The 11678-nt window shown below is 39.0% G+C and overlaps 2 protein-coding genes across 2 annotated transcripts; both read left to right on the forward strand.

Moving 5' to 3' along the window:
- The first annotated feature begins 1411 nt into the window (after window positions 1-1411).
- LOC139194319 (G-type lectin S-receptor-like serine/threonine-protein kinase LECRK3) lies at window positions 1412-7230 on the forward strand. Its single transcript, XM_070818627.1, has 2 exons — window positions 1412-2667; window positions 7215-7230. The coding sequence occupies exons 1-2, from the start codon at window positions 1412-1414 to the stop codon at window positions 7228-7230; spliced, it is 1272 nt and encodes a 423-aa protein (XP_070674728.1).
- An 831-nt stretch (window positions 7231-8061) lies between these two features.
- LOC139194320 (G-type lectin S-receptor-like serine/threonine-protein kinase LECRK3) lies at window positions 8062-10500 on the forward strand. Its single transcript, XM_070818628.1, has one exon. It carries the CDS (start codon window positions 8062-8064, stop codon window positions 10498-10500), a length of 2439 nt encoding a protein of 812 aa, XP_070674729.1.
- Window positions 10501-11678: the final 1178 nt, after the last annotated feature.

Here is an 11678-nt window from a genome sequence, read left to right on the forward strand (position 1 = left end):
TTCAAGAGTAGGGTGCAAAAAACTGAATCGAATAGTTTTATGAAAATTCAAAGCATTTCTAAAAAATTAATATGCAATAAATTTTTAACATTAATGTCTTTTTTTTTTCTTGTTGCAAAATCATTTACTCTCTTCTTACAATTAATTGTCTAATCAAATATGTAATAGGGGTATTTTAGGCATGTGAAAAATGTAAAATGTGTGAAGTAATATGAAATTAATGAATTTGCTTATGTGGATCCTAGTCATTGGGTTTTCTTTGAGTAAAAAAGTTATGTAGGGTTTTATATGAAGAAAATTGAGTTGGAAGGGCTAAAATCATATTTTTAGTTTTTTTAATGAGGTTTTTGAACTTTAATCCTTTAAGAAGATTAAAATTTAATAAAAACTTGGTGTTAAATTGCATATTGATTTTAGTCCCTTAATGTGTACTTAATTCAAATTCAAATTTTATTTTTATTTTTATATTTAATAGATAACTTATTTAATGTTATTACATTAAATTTTAAATTTATTATTATACACATTTTAATTCATTAATTTTATACTTTCTCTAATTAGTGTACCTAAACGTCCGTATCATAATATATTTTACTAAATTAAAGTACCGAAATGCCCGTACCTAAATATATTGTAGTGAATTAGTGACACATAAGAAAATATGTAAAAACATAATGTACCGAAAATTCCATACCTAACTATATGATACTAAACTAGTGTACCGAAGTGTCGGTACCTAAATATATTATACCGAAATATCCGTACCTAACCATATTATACTAACCCAGTGTACCGAAATGTTCATACCTAAATATATTTTAATGAATTAGTGGCAGATAAGAAAATATGCAAAAACATAAGTGTACCGAAAAATCTCTACGAAAATATTTTCTTATATAAGATGCTTACCATAATGAGAATTAAAATTTATAATATTTTCATAAAATTTAAATTCATAAAATTATAAATAAAAAAAAGAGACATTGAATACATATGTTGGCACTAAATAGAGTTTAGGGACTAAAATCAATTTTTAATCTTGTATAAGACATTTTTCTAAACTTCATTTTATTTAGGGATTAAAATCTTATCATTCTATTCCTTCTTTTCAGATGGTGCCCATGCACCATTCCATAAACTGTCCCTTTCCCTGCAAAACCCACAAACTGCAGAAGTAATAAGAGAGATTTTTCAGTGTGACCGTCACACGAGGCAGTCACATCGGAATTGAGTTAGCAAAACGTGACGTACACATTTATATCTGGAAACGCTTAGTCAAAGACAGGCATGGAGATTAGTCAAGCCTAAAATTTGTAACATAAACTTTGACTTGAAGAATTCCAAGGAAGCAATGCTTAATTAAGAAATATAGCTAATCAATTAAGCTAGGCTGAAAATTGGTGCTTTTGCAATGGCAATGGCTTTTTCTGTGCGGATGCTTTTGTTCTCCTCATTGTTTTTGCTTCCAATTTCTGTGTTTTCCCAAAATAATGGAAGAGTAGCAGTTGGAAATTCTTTAACTGCAACTACAAGTAACTCCTCATCATGGCTTTCTCCATCCGGTGATTTCGCGTTTGGATTTTTGCCCCTTGGAGGCAATGATCTTTTCTTGCTTTCAATATGGTACGCCAAAATCCAAAACCAAACCGTAGTTTGGCATGCATATGAGGATAACAACCCCATAGTTGCACCTAAGGGATCCACTTTGAACTTGAATGCCAGCATTGGACTAGTTCTTAACGATCCTCACGGTGGGGAGATATGGAAATCCGAAACAACTTTCGGGGTTGTTGCAAACGGGGTCATGAATGACACCGGAAACTTTGTTCTTCAAGACAAAAACTCGGGGAGCTTATGGGAGACCTTCAACAATCCTACAGACACCATTTTGCCTGGTCAGACAATTGAGAGAAATGGGAAGCTTTCGTCTAGACAATTGGAGAGTAACTACGCGAAGGGGCGGTTCCAGCTGCGCTTGCAAGATGATGGAACTCTCGTGCTCAACACCATAAACTTGCCAACAGATTTTGCCAACGAGCCTTACTTTGCCACGGACACAACAGCGGGGACTGTGGAAGGTAGTGAAGGTAAACAATTGGTGTTCAACAACTCAGGGGACATGTTTGTTCTGAGAGAAAATGGTGGACCATTCATTCTCACAACGGCAGGAGTCTTCTGGGTGAGGGACAGCTACATAAGGGCAACCCTTGATTTTGATGGGATTTTCATGCTATACTCTTACCCGAAAAATTTCACTGGAATCGCAAGCTGGAGTCCCCTGTGGTATCGGCCGAATGATATTTGCCAAGCACTTATGGAAGACACGGGCGTTGGTGTTTGCGGATACAACAGTGTTTGTAAGATAAATCAAGATCATAGGCCAACCTGCGAATGCCCGAGAGGGTTCTCTTTTCTTGATCCCAAGGACTTATACCGAGGCTGTAAACCCGATTTTATACAAGGCTGTGAAGGAGATGAGGTACAAAGTCCCAGAAAAGATTTGTATGATGTCGAATTGCAGACAGATACTGATTGGCCAACCTCAGATTATGTGCGGCTAAAACCTTTTACAGCGGAGAAGTGCAAAGAGTCTTGCTTTCAAGATTGTTTGTGCGCTGTTGCTGTTTCCAGACTCCCAGCAGGATTGCTTTCTCAAAAATCGAAAAGGCACCATTCTCCAAATCTCGAGAGCCAGATCCCCGACAGGATTGCTTATTCAAAAACCGAAGAGGCATCGCTTTCTCAACTTCGAGAGCCAGCTTGTTTGTAATCTTCACACGCAACATCAGCTTTCCAGATACCACAAACCATTTTTTCAAAGTGCTCTGACAGAGTTAAAACACGTGAAGCTGGCAGCTCCCACTACCGTGCTATGACCAAGCAGGGTAAAGGAATAGCATTACTACTTGTTGTTAGGGAGACTCCTATATATGTCGACCTCCATCCTCAAAGGACAGGCAGACCTGCAAAAATGCTCAACCCTTCCTCATATCTGAGAGGGCACTTCCAACGAAGCCTCTCGAAATACTCAGCTTTCTTTCCCCCCCTGATAATACCTTTGCAAACAAGCTACACCAGAGCAAGAATATCTCATATCATCAGGGTTAAAAGCAAGAGTATCCCATATCAAGCTTTTTCCCTGTCTTTTCCTTTGGCGTTGTTCTTACCTGCAAGACAAGGAGAAAGAGAGCAATCAGTCAGCACTTGGAATCAAGCTTCCAGTCAGGAACTAACTGCCTGGAATCCCTTACCTGATTACTTACCTGGCATTGCTATCGAGTACTCATCTTCAACATCTTATGCTTCCAGAGAAGATACTGCATCTGCTTGGGGAACCGATAGGGCAAGTGAGAAGGATACAAGGAAGCATGTGGAGACAAGCGTAACAGAACACGTGCCGATACATCCACTACTTTGTCAACAGCAAAAGTATCCCATATCAGCAGGGTCAAACGTACTCTAGATTTGATGGACTTGTTTTGACCCTCAAATTCTTCAGTCGGCCTTATACTCTAGAGGAAACCAGAAAACCCTCCAGCCCAGTTCAAGAATAAGCATGTGGAAAGTTACTTCTTCAAAAGAAAAAGTATCTCATATCATCTCTTCTCTTTTTTCTTCTCTTTATCCTTCATGTTGCCTGCAAGATAGGGAAAATGAAAACAATCATCTGGAACTCGAAATCAAACTTCTGATCTGGGACTAATTGCTTGGAGCTTTGATTGTTTACCTTGTCTGTCACCTCTTTCAGCAGATCCCCTAGCTCGGTGACTTGGGGGACTCCTACTACATGGTTTGTATCGCGCTTGACCAAGCCTGAAACTACAAGTAAGCTTCAAGTGAAATTGATACATTACCTTGTGCATCTCCACCAGTTAAAGATATCATCCCTGGATGGAGGAAGAGTACTTCTAAAGAAGATGCCACATCTACCTATGAGATAGATAAGGCAAGTGAAGACGATACCACACTTTGGTACTTAGAAGTTTCGTGATTACGAGATCATTCTCCCACAATATTTCCGAATGTCATTTGTACTACATCATTCACTTGTACTCACTAAAGGAGAGCTTGAACCTATGTACTTGTGTAAACCCTTCACAATTAATGAGAACTCCTCTACTCCGTGGACGTAGCCAATCTGGGTGAACCACGTACATCTTGTGTTTGTTTTCCTGTTTTTATCCATTTACATACTTATCTACACTAATGACCGGAGAAATCTAGCGAAGATCACAAACTTAATACTTTCTGTTGTACCAAAGTCCTCACTGATTTTGTGCATCAACAATCCTTAAGTCCTTACCTTTTTGCGTTGGTAATGGATGAGTTAACAGGACATATTCAAGATGATATTCCTTGGTGTGTACTTTTCGCAAACGATATAGTGTTGATAGATGAAACTCAGGAAGGGGTAAATGTGTATTTCGTTTCGCTCGTACGTTCAATTTAATCACTTTGTAACCTTTACTTGATCACTGGACGACTTTACCTTTGCTTTCAATCTGTCTTGTGTCACGTAAGCAAAACTCACTTGTTGGCTTACACAACTAGGCGTTAGGATCGTAGAAGCGAGAGTAGGGGTCTGGCAGAGAGGAAGTACAATCAGCTACACCCGCCCTTGTGCCTCGTCAACTGGTTATCTTTTTTCCATTCACTTAGCCAGTGCTTCAAGTGGAACTGCTCATGTTGGGCATCCAATTAGCGCAGCATTGGGTATTGGTTCATTAGCTACAAAGCTTAACCTTTGGAGAGAAGTGTTGGAATCTAAAGGTCTTTGCCTAAGCCGATCAAAGACAGAATATATGGAGTGCAAGTTCAGTGCAAATGGAGGCCAAATTGAGTTAGGGGTGAGGATCGGAGATCAGGAAATACCAAAGAGCGACCGTTTTCACTACCTAGGATCTATCTTGCAAAAGAACGGAGAATTAGATGAAGATCTTAACCATAGAATACAAGCTGGATGGATGAAGTGGAAGAGTGCATCCGGCGTGTTGTGTGACCGTCGTAGGCCATTGAAGCTCAAGGGAAAATTTTATAGGACGTCAATAAGGTCGGCGATGTTGTATGGCACAAAATGTTGGGCGGTGAAGCATCAACACGTACACAAAATAGGTGTAGCGGAGATGAGGATGCTTCGTTGGATGTGTGGGCACACGAGAAATGATAAGATTAGGAATGAGGATATCCGAGGTAAAGTAGGAGTAGCCGAAATTGAAGGAAAGATGAGAGAAAATCGGTTATGGTGGTTTGGACATGTGCAAAGAAGGCCTACTGACGCTTTGGTTCAAAGATGTGACTACGGGACAGAGGTTCAGGGCCGAAGAGGTAAAGGAAGACCTAGGAAAACTTTGGAAGAGACTCTAAGAAAAGACTTAGAGTACTTGGATCTAAAGGAGGACATGGCACAAAACCGAGCGCAATGAGGTTCTAGGATTCATATAGCCGACCCCACTTAGTGGGAAAATGCTTTGTTGTTGTTGTTGTTGTTATTTATTTTATTTGTTTATTTTCTATTAGAAACCCAAAGGCCCTTGGGCCATTCAGTTAGGGCCTTAGGCCCGTGGACTCTTTTAACCCTTAAAACTCTAAGCCCTTTTTCCCTTAAACCCCAACCCAAATCCTTTTGTTTTTATTTATATTAATTGTTTGAAACTAAACCCAAACTCTTAAAGCCCAACCATTTCATCCAACGACTATAATTATTATAACTTAAAGAAACCCATCTATTTGTAGCCGTTGGATTTTCATCCAACGGCTCATGTGTGTTGGTTAGAAGGATCTTCTCCTTGGGCTCAGGAGAGGATCCAAATCCCATGAAGACTATGCATCCTGACAATTCTGATCAACCCCCACGCTGCTCCAATTCGATGACAAGAATCCCAAGCCCAAGTGCATGCTTGGAGATATAATTTGCATTCTATTGATTATCCAATATGAGAAAATATCAAGATAATTCATATTAAAAGATAATATTATAATTGAAAATAATAATATTGAGAATTGTTATTAGCACTTCAAAAATCTCATTCTACACTTCAAACTTTCTATATTGGGAAAGAAAAATATACTTGTGAGGAGTTTAGAATGAGATTTTTGGAGTGCCAATAACACTTCTTATTATATTATCTCTTAACAATAATAAATTATCTTAGCATTCCAATGCAATTAACGATTCAGAATTTTGCACACTCAACGGTCTCGACTGCCCGGGTCGATGATGCAAAATCGGGTACAAACAATATCATAAAAAGTTTAAAAACTTTTAGTTACTAAGTTTTGGGGAATACATAAATGGACGGAGAAGATAATTTTTCATTTTTCATAAGTCTCTATTGTTGAATAAGTGGCCAAGTGGCCAAGTGGACAACAAAACAAAACAACTTTCGGTTAATAAACAAACCAAAAGAAAAAAAAGTGAAAGGCATCATGATTATGTTTGTTGAAAAGAAAAAAAGAAAATCATGATGATGTTTGTAATGTAATCATTATGTCTTTACTTTGGTTTTGTTTATTGGGTGTTTTAAGATGGATGAATGTTAGCATACGGAAGTGAGAAAGAGAGAGGAAGTGTGCATCATTTTTCTGTTTTAGTAGCCCATCTTTGAGAGAGCAAAGAGAGCTGCAGAGAGCAGAAAACTGAGAGAAGAAAGAAAGGTGATTTCTTTCTTTGTTGGTACTCACTCAATCAAAGTTGTATTTGTGTATTAGCTTTGAGCTTTGTCTAGAGAGGAAATTATTCACTATATTTCCCTCTCTATTTGTTTCTTTGGTGAGTGAGAGTTATTGGGTGTATTGGGGTTTTGGGTTGTGAGATTGCCAACACTTTGTAAACTTCCATTTGGTTGATAGTGGATTATTGGGTGAGCTCCTACTGCTCCGATGACGTACTCCAGTTACACTGACTGTTGAGGAACCTCGTTAAAATCTTGGTGTCTTTTATATTTTGTTCTTGCATTTTCATTTGATATATTTCCTGTGTGTTATCAAGAGTTTGTTTCATAAGGTTTGGTGCTATCCTAGCACAACATCTATCACTCGAAGACTTGTAGTCTTTGTTTGATCATGGAGAGCTGGTTTCCATCTTTTCCCAATTCTGTATGTTTTCTATCTTTTCCCATTTCTGTCCTACTCCTGCCCCACTGAGAACATGAACTTCAGATTTGACAGCACCTGTATCCGTCCTCTAATTTGGATTCACTTTCCACATTTTCCAGCTACTATGGAGGTTAAAGTGAAGACGACATTCGAACTCTGATCTCAGATGCAAAAGTAAATGCTGGAAGGCTTCATTACCATTCTTTGTATTTTGCTTGTCCTTTGTTAATGTACCTTTCTGTAAGTTACTTAGTTGGCGCTATTGTTGAATTTTGACTCGTACACGTGAATGGTCAGCAAACGTGCGAGTCATGCTCATACTTACGTAGTCTTTTTGGTTTGGAAGATTCAAATATGTCACGTTATATAATCGAACCTAGAACCTAGAGTGTAGTGATAAATATTCTTAACTACTTAAATTACAAGTCCTTTGCTGGTTTGGGACATTTATAAGTGCTTAAGTAGAATTGTGAAATGAGTGAGGGACAAGACTAGGATGAAAAGAGATTCGGGAGAGACGCAGCCCATTGTTAATAACATCAATATTGCCCCAACTTGCTTCGTCTTACCACCTATTAGCAGAGTAGGTATGAAGTTTTATCTCAAAAGATCTTGGTACCATTACGTAAAGAACTTATTCAATATTATAATTTTGTCAATTTTCCAAAAGAGAATTCCTACATTTTGAACATGTAATCCGGCCACGACATCTGTAGGGTCGGATAAATTTTTATGTGCGATCGTAGGGGTCATATCGTGGCTGCTGATGGTTAACATTGACTTGGAAAAGAAATGTGGTACACACATCTAATTCCTGGAAGAAACTTGAGACAAAGACAGGCATGGAGATTAGTCAAGCCTAAACTATGGTACACATGCATTTCCATCAAGAAATTTCAAGGAAACAATGCTTCATTGATATATATATTGCTAATTAAGCTAGGTCGAAATATTGGTGCATTTGCAATGGCAATGACTTTTCCTGTACGGATGCTTTTGTTCACCTCATTGTTTTTGCTACCAATTTCTGTGTTTTCCCAAAATAATGGAAGAGTAGCAGTTGGAAATTCTTTAACTGCAACTACAAGTAACTCCTCATCATGGCTTTCTCCATCCGGTGATTTCGCGTTTGGATTTTTGCCCCTTGGAGGCAATGATCTTTTCTTGCTTTCAATATGGTACGCCAAAATCCAAAACCAAACCGTAGTTTGGCATGCATATGAGGATAACAACCCCATAGTTGCACCTAAGGGATCCACTTTGAACTTGAATGCCAGCATTGGACTAGTTCTTAACGATCCTCACGGTGGGGAGATATGGAAATCCGAAACAACTTTCGGGGTTGTTGCAAACGGGGTCATGAATGACACCGGAAACTTTGTTCTTCAAGACAAAAACTCGGGGAGCTTATGGGAGACCTTCAACAATCCTACAGACACCATTTTGCCTGGACAGACAATTGAGAGAAATGGGAAGCTTTCGTCTAGACAATCGGAGAGTAACTACGCAAAGGGGCGGTTCCAGCTGCGCTTCCAAGATGATGGAAATCTCGTGCTCAACACCATAAACTTGCCAACAGATTTTGCCAACGAGCCTTACTTTGCCACGGACACAACAGCGGGGACTGTGGAAGGTAGTGAAGGTAAACAATTGGTGTTCAACAACTCAGGGGAATTGTTTGTTCTGAGAGAAAATGGTGGACCATTTTTTCTCACATTGGCAGGAGTCTCCTGGGTGAGGGACAGCTACATAAGGGCAACCCTTGATTTTGATGGGATTTTCATGCTATACTCTTACCCGAAAAATTTCACTGGAATCGCAAGCTGGAGTCCCCTGTGGTATCAGCCGAATGATATTTGCCAAGCACTTATGGAAGACACGGGGGTTGGTGTTTGCGGATACAACAGTGTCTGTAAGACGAATCAAGATCATAGGCCAACCTGCGAATGCCCGAGAGGGTTTTCTTTTCTTGATCCCAAGGACTTATACCGAGGCTGTAAACCCGATTTTATACAAGGCTGTGAAGCAGATGAGGTACAAAGTCCCAGAAAAGATTTGTATGATGTCGAATTGCAGACAAATACTGATTGGCCAACCTCAGATTATATGCAGCTAAGACCTTTTACCGCGGAGAAGTGCAAAGAGTCTTGCTTTCAAGATTGTTTGTGCGCTGTTGCTGTTTTCAGGTCTGAAACCTGCTGGAAAAAGAAGTTACCTCTATCAAACGGGAGAGTGGACGAAAATCTTTATTCACAGACCTTCATCAAAGTCCGAAAGGATAATGTAACTCTGCAGTTTCCTCCAATGCCAATTCCTCCTCCAATGCCAATTCCAGACGATAAAGAGAAGAGCAAGACCACTGTTATACGTGTGGGATCAGCACTATTAGGTACCTCCATATTTGTTAATGTTGCTGCTCTCTGTCTCGGTTTTTTCTTCATATTCCGGAAGAAACCGGTAAGATCTAGTACCGATATTGTTTTGGACTCGAATTTGCGCTCTTTTAGCTATGAAGAGCTGCAAGAAGCTACAAATGGATTCAAGGAAGAATTAGGAAAGGGTGCTTTTGGAGTGGTTTTCAAAGGGGCGATGCAAATTGGTTCTGGTGTCGAAGTGGCGGTGAAGAAGCTACGCTATGTTATGCAAGATGTCGAGAAGGAGTTTAAAACAGAGCTGAATGTAATTGGTAAGACGCATCATAAGAATCTGGTTCGTCTTTTCGGATATTGTGATGAGGGGCAACAGAAATTGCTAGTTTATGAGTTCTTGAGCAATGGCACACTGGCAAGCTTTCTTTTTTCTGATATCAGACCAAGTTGGAAACAGCGAATTGAAATCGCTTATGGCATTGCGAAAGGGCTTTTGTACTTGCATGAAGAGTGCAGCACGCAGATTATCCATTGTGACATAAAGCCACAAAACATACTTCTCGATGATTATTACACTCCTCGGATTTCTGATTTTGGATTGGCAAAACTTTTGATGATGAATCAGAGCCAGACTCATACCGCTATCCGAGGAACAAAAGGTTATGTTGCACCTGAGTGGTTCAGGAACTTGCCAATCACTACCAAAGTTGATGTGTACAGCTTTGGTGTTGTGCTGCTGGAGATTATTTGTTGTAGGAGAAATGTTGACGTGGAAGGTAACTTGGAAGAGAGAGCAATTTTAACGGATTGGGTTTATGATTGCTACGTTGAAGGAGTATTAGATGCTGTTGTAGATCATGAAGTTGAGGCCTTGGGTGATCGAGCGACACTGGAAAAGTTTGTGATGGTTGGGATTTGGTGCATTCAGGAAGATCCTTCTCTTAGGCCTACTATGAGGAGGGTTGTGCAGATGTTTGAAGCAGTTGTCGAAGTGCATGTTCCACCATGTCCATCTCCATATACCAGAGCAGGCTGAAGCCGCCATTAGTTGTATCGCAGCCCAGGTATAATTTATTGTCACAGTAGTAGCTAGCTCGTTTCCTATTTGTCAAACTATCTTTAGACCTAGTTTGGGAGTGAGGTGCTTAAAAAAAAAACACCCATGAAAAAAAGCTGTGAAGGTTTTAGGGCTGGTTTGGTATTGCTGTGCTTTGAAAAAAAGCTGCTGTGAGAATAAGCGGCTGTGCTGTGAGAATAAGCGGCTGTGCTGTGAGAATAAGCGGCTGTGAAATAAAGCAGCAGAGCGTTTGGTAAACTTTTTTGTAAAAGTGCTTTTGGAAAAAAAAGCAGTCTGATAGTGGGTTTTTTCATTAAAGGAGCACTGTAGCTCCATGTGCTTTGAAAAAAAGCCAGTTTTCCAAAGCTGCAAATAGCAGCTTCAGCTTTTTCCTTTGATTTCAGCTTATTCTCACAGCAGCTTCCAAAATAAGCCCTTTTTTTTTCAGTTTACCAAACACCTAAAACCCTCACAGCTTTTTTTCATAGGTGCTTTTTTTTTAAGCACCTCACTCCCAAACTAGGTCTTAGGTGTTTGGTAAACTGAAAAAAATGGCTTATTTTGGAAGCTGCTGTGAGAATAAGCTAAAATCAAAGGAAAAAGCTGAAGCTGCTATTTGCAGCTTTGGAAAACTGGCTTTTTTTTCAAAGCACACAGAGCTACAATACTTATTTAATAAAAAGACCTACTATTAGACTGCTTTTTTTTTCAAAAGCACTTTTACAAAAAAGTTTACCAAACACTCTGCTGATTTATTTCACAGCCGCTTATTCTCACAGCACAGCCGCTTATTCTCACAACAGTTTTTTTTCAAAGCACAGCAATACCAAACCAGCCCTTAGTTTACCGACTTGTAATTTTGTAGTGTGATGATTTAGATCAAAACCGTTGAAAGAATGCTTTATGCATGTAACTCTTGTTTATAATCTTTTATGAATGATAAAGTGATTCTTATATCTATACTTTGATTTGGTTTTGCTGCTACCAATTTGCTTATACTCTACGCAAGCAGACGACCCTTGCTTCATTGGAATCCTCCTAAAAGAACAAAATGAATTAGAGGCCATCAATTAGACAGAAAAAAAAAAAAAAAAAATTTTAACGAAAAGTCTGCAGTACTGTTTAATTTAATAAAAAAATCATATTTTCTCTTAAAA

The sequence above is a fragment of the Malus domestica genome, chromosome 03 (assembly GCF_042453785.1).
Source record: "Malus domestica chromosome 03, GDT2T_hap1".
Classification (NCBI taxonomy): domain Eukaryota; kingdom Viridiplantae; phylum Streptophyta; class Magnoliopsida; order Rosales; family Rosaceae; genus Malus; species Malus domestica.

Excerpts from the sequence above, each read along its gene's own strand:
- LOC139194319 (XM_070818627.1), top strand. The coding sequence starts at position 1,412 with ATGGCAATGGCTTTTTCTGTGCGGATGCTTTTGTTCTCCTCATTGTTT.
- LOC139194320 (XM_070818628.1), top strand. The coding sequence starts at position 8,062 with ATGGCAATGACTTTTCCTGTACGGATGCTTTTGTTCACCTCATTGTTT.